We start from the raw sequence: 17,011 nt of genomic DNA, 5'->3' as shown, positions 1-17,011 counted from the left end.
AGGGGCGTGGGCACACAGTTCAGAGTGTGACTGCTGGTCAGGAAGGACGACAGCAGTAACATGGATCGAGGTCATCCCCTTCTCAGCAACCACGTCAGGAGGCCATTTCTTGTTCCATACTATCCAGTACTCAGTGAGGCTCTTCAGAAGAATGTGTCCTACCTGGTAGTTGCATGTAAGTTTTGAGAATAATGAATAAATAAATGCCAGTCTTGCAAGTGACCTTTGAAGAAGTGGGGGACCAGGCCTCATCACTCTTGCCTAAAACAGGGTCTCTTTTATTGGCCCTGATTCAACAAACGGATCTGAAGCAGGTGAGTCTTGACAGCTTTGTGCTCACTTCTGAGCAACCCTGTAGTAAAGCCACAGAGTTGGTAGGCTGCTCAGGTCTGGAGCAGGACCTGGGTGTAGAGCTTCAGGTGGAATGCCTTGAGTGACAGACATTACACTCTGGACTCCATAAACTAGCCTCCTGTCTGGAGAGACAGAACTCATATGCACCTGTACCTTTGCCCAAATTGTTTCCAGAGTTGATACTCATTGCAAGGACTGATCCCTGAAATTGCTGGAAGAGGTTTTAGTAGGACTTGGATGTTTAAGTGGATCATGTCCTGATAGCTCTGAGAACTCTTGCATTGGACCCTGGCCTCGATTTCCTCCCAGACTGCAATAAGAGATAACAAGGATGACGGGAGCCAGCATCCCGTGCATTGAGGGGTGTGACTCCCAGGCTCCTCAGCAGCATTACCTCAGCAGCAGCACGAGCACCCGCGACTCCTAGGCCTTTCCGTTGCTTGTGGGTAGTTTGGTCCACACGTGTGAAATTCTTGACTGCCGGGCCTGCCATGCTTCTTCATGAGAAGCAGCCCCCCTTACCTACACCCTGGTATGATTATCGTGATTGTAAATAATAACTGACTTAGGACTGCCTGATTTTTAGTCACATGTCTGTCGGCCCTTTGTGCTTCCAGGGCATCGTGAGAGCAATTCGAGATTACCAGGGCCCCCTGAAGGAGCATGAGGTCACCATCTTTGTCCGAAGAGGTGGCCCCAACTATCAGGAGGGCTTGCGGGTGATGGGAGAAGTCGGTAAGATTGGGGGGAGGGGACCTTTTCTCTGCCTCCTTGGGCTTCCTGGAAGTGGGTCGGTCCTCAGACACTTGCTCACGCACCCCACTTTCTGGATGGGCAGCTTGCTTCAGCTTCCAGTATCTCTGCTGCTGTGATGCAGAACCCCCGACCTAAACTTCAGAATGGTTCATAAAGCATTGCCATTTAGCTGTTTGTTTAACAGATACTTGTGGAACACTCGCCCTGTGCCAGGCTCCGGGCCGAGCACCGGGGTTACAGCCGCACACGTGACAGACAGCAAGCCCCTGTGCTGCTGAGAACATTGTCATGTCAGGTGGCACAAGGTGCCGCGAAAGCAAACAAAGCCGAAGAAAGGGATAGCTTGGATGGGAGGGGGCAGGGCTGGCTTTAATGGGGTGATCGGCGAATGATTCACCGAAAAGGTGACATCTGAGCAGTGAGCTGGAGGAGAGGAGGGAGTAGCTCGGCGGTGACTGCGGCAGGAAGGGCAGCTTCCAAGGCCCCGAGTGGGAGCGTGCTGCTGTGCGGGACCAGCGGGCGGGGCCGAGGGAGCAAAGGCGGGGTGTTGGCAGCAAGGCAGGGAGGCAGCAGGAGCCACGTGGGGTTGGTCCAGGTGCCGGGAGCACATGGCCATGCCCCTGGGCTGGCAGCCTGTGGAAGACTTTGAGGGAGGGACACACCTTGACTTCGGGTTGGAAAGGTGGTTTGGCTGCGAGGTGGACAGCAGATTCAGAGGCGGGAGGGTGGAGACCTCTCAGACTGTGGGGGAGAGGAGAGGAAGGGCGGGTGACTGGTACGATGGGAGAGCATTGTCCCTCGCTGAGATGAGGGGCAAGAGGGTGGTAGCATCCGTTTTGGTTGCCTTTCTCCCTTCTGCATTTTGAGGATCTCCAGCAGGTTCATGAGACCTCACATCTAGAGCTTTCCAGAAGCTGGGGACCTCCTCTCCGTCTGGACTAAGAGTGTGTCTCCCTAAGTTGACCTCATGGAGCCTGAGATGTGAACTTGGTCGTCAGCAGCTTTGGTCTTTAGTGCAGCCCCCATTGCTAAGAGCAGTTGTGTGTGGGGCAGGGGTTCATGTGAGGTGTCAGAGAGGTGACAAGATGCTCTTGCTCAGGGCGCGTGTCGTGCCCTTTGATTGGAAGGGCAAAGGCTTTCCATCCTCCCATGTTCCCAAATGCGGTGGATTGGCAAACAGTAGACCACTTCTATCACTGGAGGGGTGCTAGCCCTTGTTTTCATCTGCCACTGAGGTCCTGCTGTGGGGACAGCCCTTGCGTACAGCACAGTGAATGTTTGTCACAGTCAGGTCACTAAACTCAGAGACATTAAACAAGTAAACGATTGCTAAAAGAAGATGCTGTTCGATGGGCGTGCATACAGTGAGGCGGCCAGGGCCTGGGGGGCGGAGGCCAGGGAAGGCCTTCCATGGGTGGTGGCACTCAGGCTGAGCCGGGTGATGGGAGGGCTCCGCGCAGAGGGAGAAGGGCCAGAGCCCCGAGGAAGTGAGCCCAGGAGCTCAGGAACAGAGGCAGGCCAGGCAGATGTTGAGGTCAAGGGGTTGGAGGGCCAGGGTCCAACGGCCAGCAGGACAGTGCAGACCCTAATTATGCTTGCAGCCGCTTCAGGGTATCAGGAAAGCGCCTTCTTGCTCTTCTTATCAGCAGGTGGTCTTTTTTTTAAAATTTTTTTATTGTTATGTTAATCACCATATATTACATCATTAGTTTTTGATGCAGTGTTCCATGATTCATTGTTTGTTCATAACACCCAGTGCTCCATGCAGAACGTGCCCTCCTCAATACCCATCACCAGGCTAACCCATCCCCCCACCCCCCTACCCTCTAGAACCCTCAGTTTGTTTTTCAGAGTCCATCATCTCTCATGGTTCGTCTCCCCCTCTGACATACTCCCCTTTTCTTCCTCTCCTGTTATCTTCTTCTTTTCCTTTTTTCTTAAAATATGTTGCGTTGTTTCAGAAGTACAAATCTGTGATTCAACAGTCTTGCACAATTCACAGCGCTCACCGTAGCACATACCCTCCCCAATGTCTATCACCCAGCCATCCCATCCCTCCCACCCCCAACCACTCCAGTAACACTCAGTTTGTTTCCTGAGATTAAGAATTCCTCATATCAGTGAGGTCATGTGATACATGTCTTTCTCTGATTGACTTATTTCACTCAGCATAACACCCTCCAGTTCCATCCACGTCGTTGCAAATGGCAAGATCTCATTCCTTTTGATGGCTGCATAATATTCCATTGTGTATATATACCACATCTTCTTTATCCATTCATCTGTCGATGGGCATCTTGGCTCTTTCCACAGTTTGGCTATTGTGGACATTGCTGCTATAAACATTGGGGTACACGTACCCCTTTGGGTCCCTACATTTGTATCTTTGTGGTAAATACCCAGTAGCAGCAGGTGGTCTTTACAAAGAGTTGCTTCGTGGTGAAAATAGGGCAATTGGTCTGTCTTGTGCAGAAAAAAGCACTAGATGCCGGGCAGGGGCCTTTGCAGAGTCACGTGGACTTCGGTACTTACTTGAAGACTTGAATGATGGATTCTTTTCTTTCCCTCACAGGGAAGACCACTGGGATCCCCATACATGTCTTTGGCACTGAGACTCACATGACAGCCATTGTGGGCATGGCCCTGGGCCACCGGCCCATCCCCAACCAGCCACCCACAGCCGCTCACACTGCAAACTTCCTCCTCAACGCCAGTGGGAGTACATCGGTAGGTGCCCCCTGTCCTCCACCTTAAAGCATGCTGTATCATCTTTGCCTCCCCTTCATACCTCCCTCCATGCAGAACACAGTGCCCCTGCTCTGTCCCTAGCCATCTGGGGGCACTGGGGAAAGACAGGTTGGTTTCTGTATCTTTGCCGGTTTTTTTTCTGCCCAGTCAAGGTAGTATAATGGAAAGACCAGGGGTTTTTATTACTTTAGTTTTTAAAGTAAACTCTGTGCCCAGCGTGGGGCTTGAATTCACAACCCCAAGATCAAGAGTCGCACGTTCCACTCGCTAAGCCAGCGAGGTGCCCCTGGACCAGGGGTTTTAAAATCAGACCAGAGGTCAAATCCTGTTGAGAGCAGGACCTTGGCAGGTGTCATGCCCTCTCGGAGCCTCAGTTTGCTCATCTGTGATATGGGACAATACTAATTCCTATTTCAAGAGGGTTGTTAGAATAATACTTTTGGAAGCACTTTGTAGAGGATAGTTCTGTACGTGTGTGGTGGTTCTTGTTACTTGATTTCTTTGGGCCTTAAGGAACCAAAGCTTAAAGACCAATAGCTGTTTTTCCCAGTTGTTACCTGTGACTCTTACCCTGTCTCCTTGTCCCACCCCAGACTCCGGCCCCCAGCAGGACGGCATCTTTTTCTGAGTCCAGGGCCGATGAGGTGGCACCTGCAAAGAAGGCCAAGCCTGCCATGCCACAAGGTAACTGCCAGCAGGTTCAGGCTCCCCGCTGCTGCCCGCCCCCCCCCGTTCTGCTTGCCCTGTCCAGGCCCTGCTGGGGCACTGGAACGGGGTTTGGGCTTTGCTGTGGCACATAGGCCACAGAGTGGGTGTGGCACATGGGCCAAAATGGACGTGAGGACATGAAGACGCAGGCCTTCCCAAGCCTTCCCGTGGCTCTCCTGGCACTGAGGACCCACGCTGCGCCTGAGTCACCCTGCTCTCTACTATCTTCTCTTCTACCCCCTTACTTCCCGTGGGGGCCTGTGAGCTGGGCAGGGAAGCTGTGGAGAGACAGGGCGACAGAAATACCCACAGGTGGCAAGATCTCCCAGACTCTGCTTCTCAGTGGAGAGCAAGAGCCTTAGAGCTGGGACGGCAGAGCCAGCGCCCACATGCCCATCCCATCTCCTGGGTCTCTTCTGAAGAACCCCCTTTCTGTGAGCCCACCATAAGAGCACACATCAATAACCAGCCCATCTGCATTTCACCTCCCCTGTCTGTCCGTCCTCTGGTTCATCAGATGCGACCCCTGCCAGCCAGCCCTTGCAGCCAGTGTGAGGTACTAGGCCTTGGTCAGCACGGGGCTGCTGCAGCCTCTTCCTGGTACAGACCGTGTGCGCTTGAGGCATTTTGTGAAATAGTTCTACAGGCTCTAGGCACTCGAGATTGTAAGCTGTTTCCCTGCAGTCCCCAAACCATCAGCTTTGTCTATAGCACAGTGACAGGTCCAGCCCCACAGTGACCTAATCGTCTTACTGTGCTTCGTGGGGCAAACACGGGATTGGCATTACGAGGGTAGGATCTGGCCAGCTGCCCCTCCACCAGGCCTGGGGGCCTGTGCTGTTCAGCACCCCTTCCAAGCCGTCTTTTCTCTCCCCCCGCCTCTCTGGCCCTTTGGCGCTTTGCCCTTTCTTGCTTCGGCTGTGTTGATCAGTGCTCTCTTTTCTTTTATTGGCTTCACTCCTGTCTGTTGTGGAATAGATGAGAGATAGTGAGGGCATCAGCCCTACGAGGCTTGTCTTTGGGACCCTTCCCTCTTCCCACCCTCTCCCTCCAAAGCCTCCAGCCACCAGCAGGTGACTCAGCTGCCTTGGTCATTTTCTTTGACAGATTCAGTCCCAAGTCCAAGACCCCTGCAAGGTAGGCTGCCCCCACCCCGCCCCAGCTGTGCGTGTGGCTTTGTTAGCAGGTTATAGTCTTCCATGTGCTTTGTTTCCTCCTCGTTGCCCTCCCTCGCTTTCCCACCCTTGCTTAGTCGCTCCCACCCCCACTCAGCGCTCCCCTGGCCAGCTGTCTCTGGCTCCGCCCTCCAGACAGGACAGGACAGGGTAGGGAGCGTGGGAGTAAGAGCCAGGCCCACAGCCTTGGAGAGTGGAGTGGTGTCTGCTGAGGAGGGAGGGGTGTCATGGGAAGGAGGGAGCCATGGAAGCTAAAGGGGGAGGGGCAGCACAGGGGTGAGGAGGGCAACCTCAGGCCTCTGGCATTCTCATCTGGGTCTCAAGGTTTCTTCTTACTTTTCCCACCTAGCCTCACCACTGCCTCCTGCATCCCTGAGCTCTCAGTGCCAGCCGCGGGTTCAGGCTTCTCTGGGTTTTGGGTGGAAGACAGGCTAGACAAGTCAAGGAGAGAGGTAGAAGTGCAGCTGGATGTGCAGTAAATCTGAAGAGGGGATCTGGGCCTTGGGGTAGGAGGGCACTGCTTACAAGGGACATTTGCCGTGCTCACTCACACATTCACACAAGCACTGCCCCTTCAAAGCATCAGGGCTTCCACTTAACTTTTTGACATTCACAGCTGTGGGAGATTTTTCCCTGGGCAAGGGGAAACTTCAGATGTTGACCTTTTGATCCCTTGCTAAGGGAAGGGGCAACTAGGCTGGGGTCAGATATCCCCCTAGAAAGGCCAGGGAGGCAGCCTTCTCACTATCTGCCTTTAATCCCTATGTTTCCTGTCTCTGGAAAGATCCTTTGTTACCTGAAAGACCAGAGCTGAGGCCGAGCCTTGTGCCGAAAGAACAGGGGCCTACCCCAGTTCTGAGAGCTCTTCCACCCAAGGGCTGGGGTTCTCTTACTACTAGTCCCTGAGCCAGCAGAGGAGCCTGGTGGGGGGATGTTAGTTAGCCCCTGCCGCTAGTGGGCTGAGGATGACAGCCTTTGGCTTTGCTATGTCTGTGCTCAAGGAAGAGCACGCTTGAATTCTGCCCCTTTCATGCTGGACGTGCGCGTGGGCTTGTAGAGAATCCAGGCTTTTCTGTACTCTCTTGGGTAGACAGATGCATGTTTGTGTGCTTGCTCACACTCTGACTTGGGGGGGTGGTGTGGGTTCCCCTGAGGGTGGGGAGAGGCCAAGCCCTTCTGGCTTGTATCCTGCCCTCCTCCCTTGTACAGTTGAGCTGCATCGTAATTTAGTATATAACCTGGCCCTGATGCTAGATGACAGGATCTCCATCATTTGTCATCTCTGAGCTTCAGGTTCCGGGGCCTGGGAAGTGAGGGTACTGGATTAGGTGGCTATCTTTGTTCTGTGAGCTCATGTCTCACGAGAACCCAGATGGATATGGTGACAGCAAGTCCCAGGTATTTGGAACAGCAGGAGACTTCTGGTATGAGAAGCTTACAGCTGAGAGGGAAGAAGCAAGCCTATGTAGGGATGAGAACCCTGCATGCCTTGGGAGAGTGATCTCAAATTTATTTAATCAGACCTTAAACCTGATTAGCCAAGCCTGCACTAGCACGCCAGGTTAATTAATACCAGATGGCCCCTGAGCTCAGTGCCTTGTTCTCCCCGGGGGAGCTGAGAGCCTCCCCAGGGGCTACTTTCCTCCAGTGAGTTGTCCTCCAGTGACTTGCAGAGAATGGGAGGGACAGGTCACCTGTGTGCAGGGTGGTGAAGGGGCCTTTTCCTTCAGGCCATGCAAGCACTTCTGACAGCTCTTCTCCCCCCTTCTTTTGCCTCTCTTCTGCCCCCTGGAGAACTGCCTTGAGAGCCTTGTTCTGAGCAGGAGAGGGCCACCTGCTAGAGGGAAGCGGGCAGGAGGGAGGGGATGGCACAGAGAATGTTAGAGGGATGCCACGAAGCCAGTGTGCTCTGGCCAGAACCTCAGGTAGAAATAAGGCTGCAGCCAGCCTCTTCTTTGGACCTACACTGACGTAGAATCCTGAGGATTCGGATCTTAACCCAAGTGTGGGAATTTCCCCACCCCCCCACCCCCCCCAGGTGGGAATGTCCAGATTTAGAGGTGGTAATTGTTGGGTTGTTTCAAATCGTGTGGCCACCAGAATTGGGAGAGCTTGATGTTTTTTTTCTCAGCGTCTTTAAAAATAATCGATCAAGCCTTCATTTGCATGTAAGCGAAATGCTGATTACATGCCTGTCCCGTGAGGCGGAGCAGTTCCTCCTGTAGGGATTCTCCGCCTGTGGGTCTTTTCTGTGCGTGGGAGTCCTTTCTGCGTTCATCGCTCGCTCTTCACCTGCCAGGCGGGCCCTCTTAGCTCTCTTTGGCTCTGCCACCTCTTTGCAGAGAAACCAGGGCACCTCTTCTCCCAGCTCTCAGAGTCCCAGCCTCTTGACGTCCCTTTGCCGTGCTGATGAGCCCCTCTCCCCGGACTGGGGAGGGGTGCGGCAGCCGCTGCCGGTCTCCCGGGAGTGTGTGTTCTGGGTGCACTCGCTGTGTCTTTGCCCACCAGGAAAGAGTGCCACCCTCTTCAGCCGCCATACCAAGGCCATCGTGTGGGGCATGCAGACCCGGGCCGTACAGGGCATGCTGGACTTCGACTACGTCTGCTCCCGAGACGAGCCCTCGGTGGCCGCCATGGTGTACCCTTTCACGTGAGTCCCACCACGGCGGGGAGCAAGAGATGGCTGCCAAGTGGGATTTCCTCATCTCCTCTCCCTCACTAAGACAGACCCAGGGGAGCCAGCAAGATTATCCCCTTTGCTGGGGGAGCGTCTGCCATCCCAGACTGGGGGCGATCCATATTCCTAGGGGATCTGTTCCCCACACGTGGGACCCTGTCTCTCCATCTTTTAGATGAAGCTCCTCCCGTTGGCTTCCCCCTCCCTGGCCCTGACAGTTTGGGGGTATCCTGATCCCTCCTCCTCCTCTCTCACAGTGGGGACCACAAGCAGAAGTTTTACTGGGGTCACAAGGAGATCCTGATCCCTGTCTTCAAGAACATGGCTGATGCCATGAAGAAACACCCAGAAGTAGACGTGCTGATCAACTTTGCCTCTCTCCGCTCAGCCTATGACAGTACCATTGAGACCATGAACTACGCACAGGTAGATCAGTGGGCACAGGGGTGGGGAAGCAGGGAAAGCTCCTGAATGGTGTCTTCTGGCACCGTGGACAAAGGACTTGGCACTCAGGACTGGCCGGTGGTGTGGGAGAAGGTGGTTGGATATGCTTGATCTTTAGAAGATAGTGTGGTAATTGAGGGCAAGCAGGCTGCACAGGGCTGCTTACCTAGGCTAACAGAGAGTCTGTTCAGGATCATCTGCCTCCCACCAGGTCCCCCCTGTGCTGCCAAGACCGGCTTTCACAACAGAATCAAAAGCAATTTCTTATTATAAAATTATTACATGTTTATTGTAGAGAAAATTTAAACACTTTTAAATAAAAAGAAAAAAAATGAATAGCTTAGTCAGTTCCAGTTTCCCAGAAATATGGTTGCCAACATTTGAATAGATCCTTCTCTGTTCCTTTTTCTGGATTTGAACATGTGGAATAATACTATATGTGACTGTTTTGTAGTCCGTTTTCTTCAGTTACTCTTTCCACATCCATAAATATTCATTGGCAAACATCAGTTTCGCTTTTTCAGGTCTTGTGGTGAGCATCTTAGATGAACATTTGCATGTGTTCTTAATTATTTCCCCAGCATAAATGTCTGGAAGTCAGACTGCTGCATCAGAATGTGCAGATTTGAAAGCTTTTGATCCATCCTGCCCAGGTGCCCTCCAGAAAAGTTGTAAGGACAGAAACTCCATCAGTGATTCAAGAATGTCTGCTTCCTCGTACCCTGGCCAACACTGAATGTTTGCATTTTGAAAACATGTATTTGGGGCATCTGGGTGGCTCACTCAGTTAAGCATCCAACTCTTGATTTCTGCTCAGGTCATGATCTCAGGGTCGTGAGATGGAGCCCTGAGTTGCGCTCTGCATTGGGGTAGAGCCTGCTTAAGATTCTCTCTCCCTCTCCCTGTGCCTCTCCACCCCTCCTCCCACACATGCACACTCTAAGAAAAACAAGCATATTTTTGACAATTAGCACATTTTTTAAGATTTATATTTATATTTATATTAGAGAGAGAGGGAGAGAGCGCACATGCACATGCACACGCACACACAGGTGGGAGGAGGGGGCAGAGGAAGAAGAAGAAGCAGACTCCCTACTGAACAAGGAGCCCATCGCAGGGCTTGATCCCAGGACCCTGGGATCACGACCTGAGCTGAAGGCAGATGCTTAATGACTGAGCCAGCCAGGTGTCCCTAATCTGCATATCTTTTATTATTAACTAAGATGAGCTTAAAAAAAAAAAGATCTTATTTATTTATTTGAGTGAGAGAGAGAACATGAGCAGGGGGAAATGGGAGAGGGAGAAGCCGGCTCCCTGCTGAGCAGAGAGCCCAACGAGGGGCTCGATCCTGAGACTCCGGGATCATGACCTGAGCTGAAGGCAGACACTTAACACAGTGAGCCACCCAGGCGCCCCTAAGATGAGCTTTTAAAAACATTTATTGGCCATTTATATTTTGTGACTTGCTCTCCTTTCCTTTTTGTTCCTGTTGAGTGTTTGTGTTTTTTGTTACTGATTTGTATGAGTCTTTATAGATTAAGATATTGATTCTTCTGTTCAAAATTATTGTCTGATCCCGGACTGGCTTAGCTCAGTGTACGACTGGAGAATGTAAACTTGTTTTGCCATCTCAGTGAAGCAAAAACAAAAGCACACCTCCTGAAAATGAGCTGCTTTTTTATTCTAGAGCGAAGTTTAGCAAACTATAGCCTAAGGGTCAAACCTAGCCCACTGTCTGGTTTTCAAGTAAAGTTTTGTTGGAACACAGCCATGCTGTGTTCATTTACGTATTGTCCATGGCTGCCTTCATGCTACAGAAGCAAAGTTTAGTAGTTACTGCAGAAACCACATGACCAAAAAAACCAGAAAAAGTTTGTTGGCCCCTATTCTAGAGCCAGAGAGAGATGGTTCTCGATCTTTCCTGCCCACCCCCACTCCTTCTGGCTTTCTCTCCCAGCCCACTCTCTGGTCTGAGTGTGTAAGCCGCTCATTTATGTCCCATACTGACCCTGGGACATAGAATCAGAGACTCAGAGGACACAGTGGAAAAAGCCATCGATACCTGCTCTATGAATAGGCACTAGGACAGGTGGGGAACAGGTGGGTCTGAGTCTTGTGGGTTTTTGGTTGGGAGAGAATATAGCCACTCTTGATGGTAGTGGGTTTTCAGAAACATTTGCTCCTGCTTGGTTCCTGAGTTACTGTGGTGTTAACCAATGGAGATTGGCTTTGGGTGTCTATACCGCTCTTTTTGGGAGAGGGTTGGAGTGGTCAGGCTAGTGACAGATGCCTGTGAGAAGAAAGGGTTGCATACTGTTAACATTACTTGGTTCTTAGAGCCTGGAAGGAGGCATGGAAGGTGGGTCCCATAAAGGGTGCCACCCTGTTGCTTCATCTGAGGCACAAAGTTAACAGGAAGGGACTCTCCTTTAGATCCGGACCATCGCCATCATAGCTGAAGGCATCCCTGAGGCCCTCACAAGGAAGCTGATCAAGAAGGCAGACCAGAAGGGAGTGACCATCATTGGACCTGCCACTGTGAGTGTCCTTTCTGGAAAGCCTTTTAAGTTCAAGGCTATCTTTCGAAGTTCTGGGCCCACGGAAAGCAAACTTGTTGACTCTTTGGTTTCCCTCTTAGGTTGAAAAGATTCAGAGAGTACCCATTGAAAGTCAGTTTATATCCAGTTACTTTAAAGGACTCTCTCCCCAGTCCCTATCACCTTTATAGTTTTAGGGGGCTAATGAAGATTTTTTGGGGTTTGCCCACCTTCATACAACCATAGCATAGTCTTTGATTATTCCTTTAACCATGAACTGAAGAATCTCCTTACAGGTTTTATTTGCCCAAAGGCCTTCACATGGAAAGAAATTGCTGTGGGAATATTTTGTTGTTGTTCTTCCTTAGTTGTTGCATTAAAAAGTTGTCTGACGGTCAGATTTTCTTTCATCTCTGAGGCAGAGGGTGATGTTGAGCAGAGGTGCATACCTGTATTTTACACTTTTCCTGGGTGCTGTCGCCCTTTTAAAGCAGAGGAGGTGACTTAATCCTGAGTATACATATATCTGAATCTGTAGTAGTAAGCCATGTTTTACAAGCAGGGTTCTTTTTTTTTCCTTGTGTAATGGCTCTTGAGGGAGAGATGAGATTCTTCCTAAGCCGGAAACCCAGTGTGCAGGTGTTAGCTCTCTCGGCCCATTTCCTTCCCATCCTGACCAGGGCGGAGTGGGGGGGGGGTTGAGCAGGTAGCACTGGGCCTTATGATTCCACTGAGCTCTGTGGTCAGTCAGGAGCTTACGCTTCCTTCCTGACTGCTGTTTCTGCCTTCACAGGTTGGAGGCATCAAGCCCGGGTGCTTTAAGATTGGGAATACAGGTGGGATGCTGGACAACATCCTGGCCTCCAAGCTGTACCGCCCTGGCAGCGTGGCCTACGTCTCGCGCTCTGGGGGCATGTCCAACGAGCTCAACAACATCATCTCTCGGACCACAGACGGCGTCTACGAGGGCGTGGCCATCGGCGGGGACAGGTGATCGGCTGGGCCGAGGCGGGTCTCCCACATTAGGGAGTGGTGGGCTAGGAGAAGAGGGGTGCTGGGTCCTCCAGTCTCTGCTTGCTGCTGCCGAGTGAAGTCCATAAAACGGCATTTCTACTCTGTCTCAGGACTGACACTGGCATGAACTCAGAAGAAAAACAAAACCAAACCAGGAAAAGGTGTTTTTCAGAGGTGTTTGGGCTTTGGGGGTAATTCTCTTCGTTGTCTGAGTTGTGGCCATAGGGAAGCAGCAGAGCGCAGCGGTTGGTAGGACTAATTCTGAAATCAGAGCGAGGGGCTCAGATCCCAGTTTCTCTGTTGACCAGGGAGGTGTCCTGGGCAGGTCACTTATCCTCTGCAGACCTCCATCATCCTCACAGATCAAATGGGTAAAATAATAGCAGCCACCTCATGGGGTTGTTTCGAGGATTAAGTGAGGGTAGTATTTATAGAAGGTGGCTAATACAGGGCCTAGCACTTGACCCAGCAGGTGTTAACTGTAGTCCGTAATAGTGAAAGGAAGAATTGTTTCTCTGCTCTCTGCCATGACCTCACTGACCCTTCTGGCTACCAGATGTTGGGATTTTTTTCCCGTGCCAGGCAGTTCTCCAATTCTCTGCTGGGTGCCCTGCAGTGCATTTCGATTCTGACAGTATCTACCTGGAGTTCCTACCAGATCCCACGGGTGAAGGCTCAGCCTCACAAAATGCCAACTGCAAGTCCAGGCTTCCGGTACTCCTGACCAACTGACTATACATTGGGGGTCTCCACACCTCCCTTCTTGGGTTTGGTAATCTGCTAGAATGGCTTGCAGAACCCAGGAACAACCAGAGGAAAGAAACACGTATGACAAATTATGGGGGGCAGTGCATGGAGCTTCTGTACCCTCTGTGGGCATGCTACCCTCCCAGTGCTCACCAACCCAGAAGCTCTCCAAACCCCTTTCTTTAGGGATTTTTTTATGGAGACTTCATCATGTAGGCATGATTGATTATTAATTCAATCTCTGGCCTTTCTCCTCTCCCCAAAGGATGATGAGTAGGGCTGAAAATTCCAAGCGTCTGATCATGGCTTGGTTTTCTAGTGACCAGCCCACATCCAGGAGCTCTGCATCAGGAACTGGAGACAGAGACCAAATCTCTACTTCTTCTTATTTCACAGATAGTATATTCATTGTTTTTGTTAGTGGGAATGGTAATCAGTAGAGTATTATTTTAGAGTAAAGCCTACCACTTAATGCCATAATACACGTTAGCCATTGCTGTTTATTTTTTTTATTTTTTATTTTTTTAAAGATTTTATTTATTTATTTATGTGACGGAGAGAGAGCGATAGCAAGAGCAGGAACACAAGCAGGGGGAGTGGGAGAGGGAGAAGCAGGCTTCCCACTGAGCAGGGAGCCCGATGCGGGGCTCGATCCCAGGACCCTGGGATCATGACCTGAGCCGAAGGCAAACGGTTAACGACTGAGCCACCCAGGCACCCCCATTGCTGTTTATTATTACATCTCCTGCTCTTTGCCTCAACCAAAAGCTGTTGGGCGAGTGAGTCACCTTGTCCGTCTCCTGGCTCTCCAGTATCGTGTCAGATGGACTTCCTTAGTGAGGAAGATCTGTCACCCAGGTCTTTGAGGCTATGGCCTGGGGGACCCTCGTCCCCGGTGTTCCCTGATGATGGGCTCCAGCTCAAATAAGTCTGGGCAGTTACACTGTCCCCTTGTGATTTACAATGCTCTCAAAGATCTGCAGAGAAGCATCCTTGGCCTTAAACAATCCTTTAGTAAACTCATGCGACAGGAGAAAGTAAAAAAATACAGGGGACCCTTGAACAACACGGGTGTGAACTGCACGGGTCCACTAATATGCAGATTTTTTTCAATAAATACACCACGGTACTGTAAATGTATTTTCTCTTCCTTATGGCTTTGTTAATCACATTTTCTTTTCTTTAGTCTTATTTTAGTGTAGGAACATAGTGTATAATGCATATAACATAAAAAATACGTGTTAAGTGACTACTGATGTTATCAGCAAGGCTCTGGTCAACAGTAGGCTATTAGTAGTTAAGTTTTTGGGGAGTCATAGTTATACTTGGATTTTCTTTTTCTTTTTTTCAAAGAATGTATTTATCCTTTGACAGACAGCGAGAGAGGAAACACAAGCAGGGGGAGTGGGAGAGGGAGAAGCAGGCTTCCTACTGAGCAGGGAGCCCAGTGTGGGGCTCGGTCCCTGGACCCCGGGATCATGACCTGAGCCAAAGGCAGTTGCCCAATTGAGTGGGCCACCCAGGCACCCCTGTCTACTTGGGTTTTCGACTGCATGTGGTGGGGATTGATGTTCCCAACCATCACGTTGTTCAAGGGTCAACTATGTGTACAGGCCTATATAGAGACTCAGCCATAGCCTGCCAATCCTGGGACACAAGTTGGCATGCTGTATTATGTATTGCTGTGTTAAAAGAAAAAAAAAAGTCACGCAAACCAGGTGGTTTCAAACTATAATAGAACGTGGCCCATCCACAGGCTGGCAAGGGGCTTTCTTGTGGGCTTCTCCACAGGCTGCTCACTGTCGTCAGGACGTAGTGACCAGCATCCCCCAGAGTGAGCAATTCAAGAGAGAGTGCCAGACAGAAGCTCTTCTTTCTATAACCCTGCCGTGGAAGCCATTGTCAGAGAATCGCTTCTGCCACGTTTTGTTTATTAGAAACTAATCATCAAGTCTGATTTCATACGCAGGAGAGGCATGAGGTTCCACCTTGTTAAAAGAATTTGCAGCCATATTTTAAAACCACCACACATGTGCTCTGTAAGCATCTCTTACTGCCAAGCAAACCTCCCCTTTCCTCCTTCCCTTCCCTTGTGCTTCATTTATTACCCACCCCCAACACTTGAGGCATCTCTGGGCCCTCAGGAGAAGCCTCACGTGCTCCTGGTAGCTTCCTACACCTGTACCTGCACCTCCCCAGGCCTCCTTATCCCATGTGCTCTCTCTGCTATCACCAGGTACCCTGGCTCAACATTTATGGATCATGTACTACGTTACCAGGATACTCCAGGAGTGAAAATGATTGTGGTTCTTGGAGAGGTGAGTTCTGTTTTGTTTTTTTTAATTTGATTTTTCTGACTCTAAAAGTAATGTGTGATCTCTGTTTTAAAAAAAAAATGCATGCATTTTGGTTATATATAACTTAATGTGACAGTCCCTGGGAATCCTGCTCCTTACACTCTGGGGCATAGAGGCCATCACCGTTAACACTACTGTGTTTGTTCCTGAAAAACTTCTTGCCTCTTGGTGGCAACAAGACATTTTAGTACCAATAAAGAAGAAGCTTTTGGCTGACCTTGGTCTCTCGGGCAGTGCGTAGCTGGAGTAAGAGCACTTTTTCAGTTTGGGAGAGTCCATTAACCTCATTCCTTGCTTGTGCCCCTGAGCAGGTCTGATCCAAAATCATCTTACACCCTTAGATCAGGGAGGGGAAGTCCCAGGGACTCCAGAGGATACCCACTCCCCCGTTAGAATTCTTCCTTGCATCCAGTCTCGGTCTTACAGGCTATTATTTGGCCAAAGCCCCTGTGTCTTCATTTTCTAGCCAAGTTGTAACTCAGGACCCCTGGTGCCTGTGACCCCTGCCTGATTTGGGACAGATTTTCCTGCTGCAGTGCTGCTCACAGCAACTTGGGACGGGTTCCACTAACTTGTGGGCTTTTTCTCGTTCCCTGTTCTTTGGCAGATAGGGGGCACTGAGGAATATAAGATCTGCCGGGGCATCAAGGAGGGCCGCATCACCAAGCCCGTGGTCTGCTGGTGCATCGGGACCTGTGCCACCATGTTCTCCTCTGAGGTATAGCCGGGGCAGGTCACTCCTGGACAGGGAGGCCAAAGGGGGCATTCAAGGTGAACCATGTGGTCATCTTGTTAAGCAGCTCGGTCCTCTGATGAACATTTATTACTTGCTGGGTTACTGCGAGGTCCAGCCAGGGCCCTGCTTTCTAGGAGGTTAAGTCCACTGGAAGGGTGGGGGGCAGTCATCAGCAGACGAGTCCCTGCTTGGAGTTGGCACACTTCTGTCTGGAGGAGTTGAGATGGCTCCGCAGGGACGGTGAGGCTTGCGCTGCATCTAAGGGGTAAGAAAGGGGTTTGCTTCCGGAAAGGGAGGCTGAGAAGGGAGAGGACACACAGGCGCAGAGCTGGGGAGGGGTGTGGGGAGGGGCTGTAGAAGAAAGCCAGGTTTGTTGTGGATGTGAAGGTGCCCAGAGGCCTGCAGTGAGCGCAGCACTCTCTTCTCTTTCTGGCTGGGCACCCATCATCACCCCAAGGATGGGACAGGTCCTCACAGTGTTTTATTTTTGTCTTTCAATTAAATTTTTTTTTAAGGTTTTATTTGACAGAGAGACACAGTGAGAGAGGGAACACAAGCAGGGGGAGTGGGAGAGGGAGAAGCAGGCTTCCCACTGAGCAGGGAGCCCGATGCGGGGCTCAATCCTAGGACCCTGGGATCATGACCTGAGCCAAAGGCAGACGCTTAACGACTGAGCCACCCAGGCGCCCCTAATTTTTAAAAACATTATGAAATTTCAAGCATACATAAATGTACAATACAGTGACTGCCCAACTAAT

General features: G+C 50.8%; 1 protein-coding gene across 2 annotated transcripts in view; it reads left to right on the top strand.

The window, feature by feature from the left end:
- Positions 1 to 17,011, top strand: part of ACLY (ATP citrate lyase) — a 42,571-nt gene that overhangs the window by 14,404 nt on the left and 11,156 nt on the right. The window contains exons 11-20 of one of the 2 annotated variants that reach the window (XM_025861721.2): positions 972 to 1,089; positions 3,683 to 3,837; positions 4,452 to 4,542; positions 5,674 to 5,703; positions 8,250 to 8,391; positions 8,676 to 8,844; positions 11,296 to 11,400; positions 12,193 to 12,389; positions 15,397 to 15,478; positions 16,125 to 16,235. In XM_025861721.2, coding sequence (XP_025717506.1) covers positions 972 to 1,089; positions 3,683 to 3,837; positions 4,452 to 4,542; positions 5,674 to 5,703; positions 8,250 to 8,391; positions 8,676 to 8,844; positions 11,296 to 11,400; positions 12,193 to 12,389; positions 15,397 to 15,478; positions 16,125 to 16,235 — 1,200 coding nt within the window. The remainder of the gene's footprint in view (positions 1 to 971; positions 1,090 to 3,682; positions 3,838 to 4,451; positions 4,543 to 5,673; positions 5,704 to 8,249; positions 8,392 to 8,675; positions 8,845 to 11,295; positions 11,401 to 12,192; positions 12,390 to 15,396; positions 15,479 to 16,124; positions 16,236 to 17,011) is intronic. The other variant, XM_025861723.2, reaches the window with a different exon arrangement.

The sequence above is a fragment of the Callorhinus ursinus genome, unplaced genomic scaffold, assembly GCF_003265705.2.
Source record: "Callorhinus ursinus isolate GAN/ISIS: 27379988/994484 unplaced genomic scaffold, GSC_fseal_2.0 scaffold108, whole genome shotgun sequence".
Classification (NCBI taxonomy): domain Eukaryota; kingdom Metazoa; phylum Chordata; class Mammalia; order Carnivora; family Otariidae; genus Callorhinus; species Callorhinus ursinus.
The sequence above is the reverse complement of the archived record's forward strand: the minus strand, read 5'-3'. Positions and strand labels throughout refer to the sequence as shown.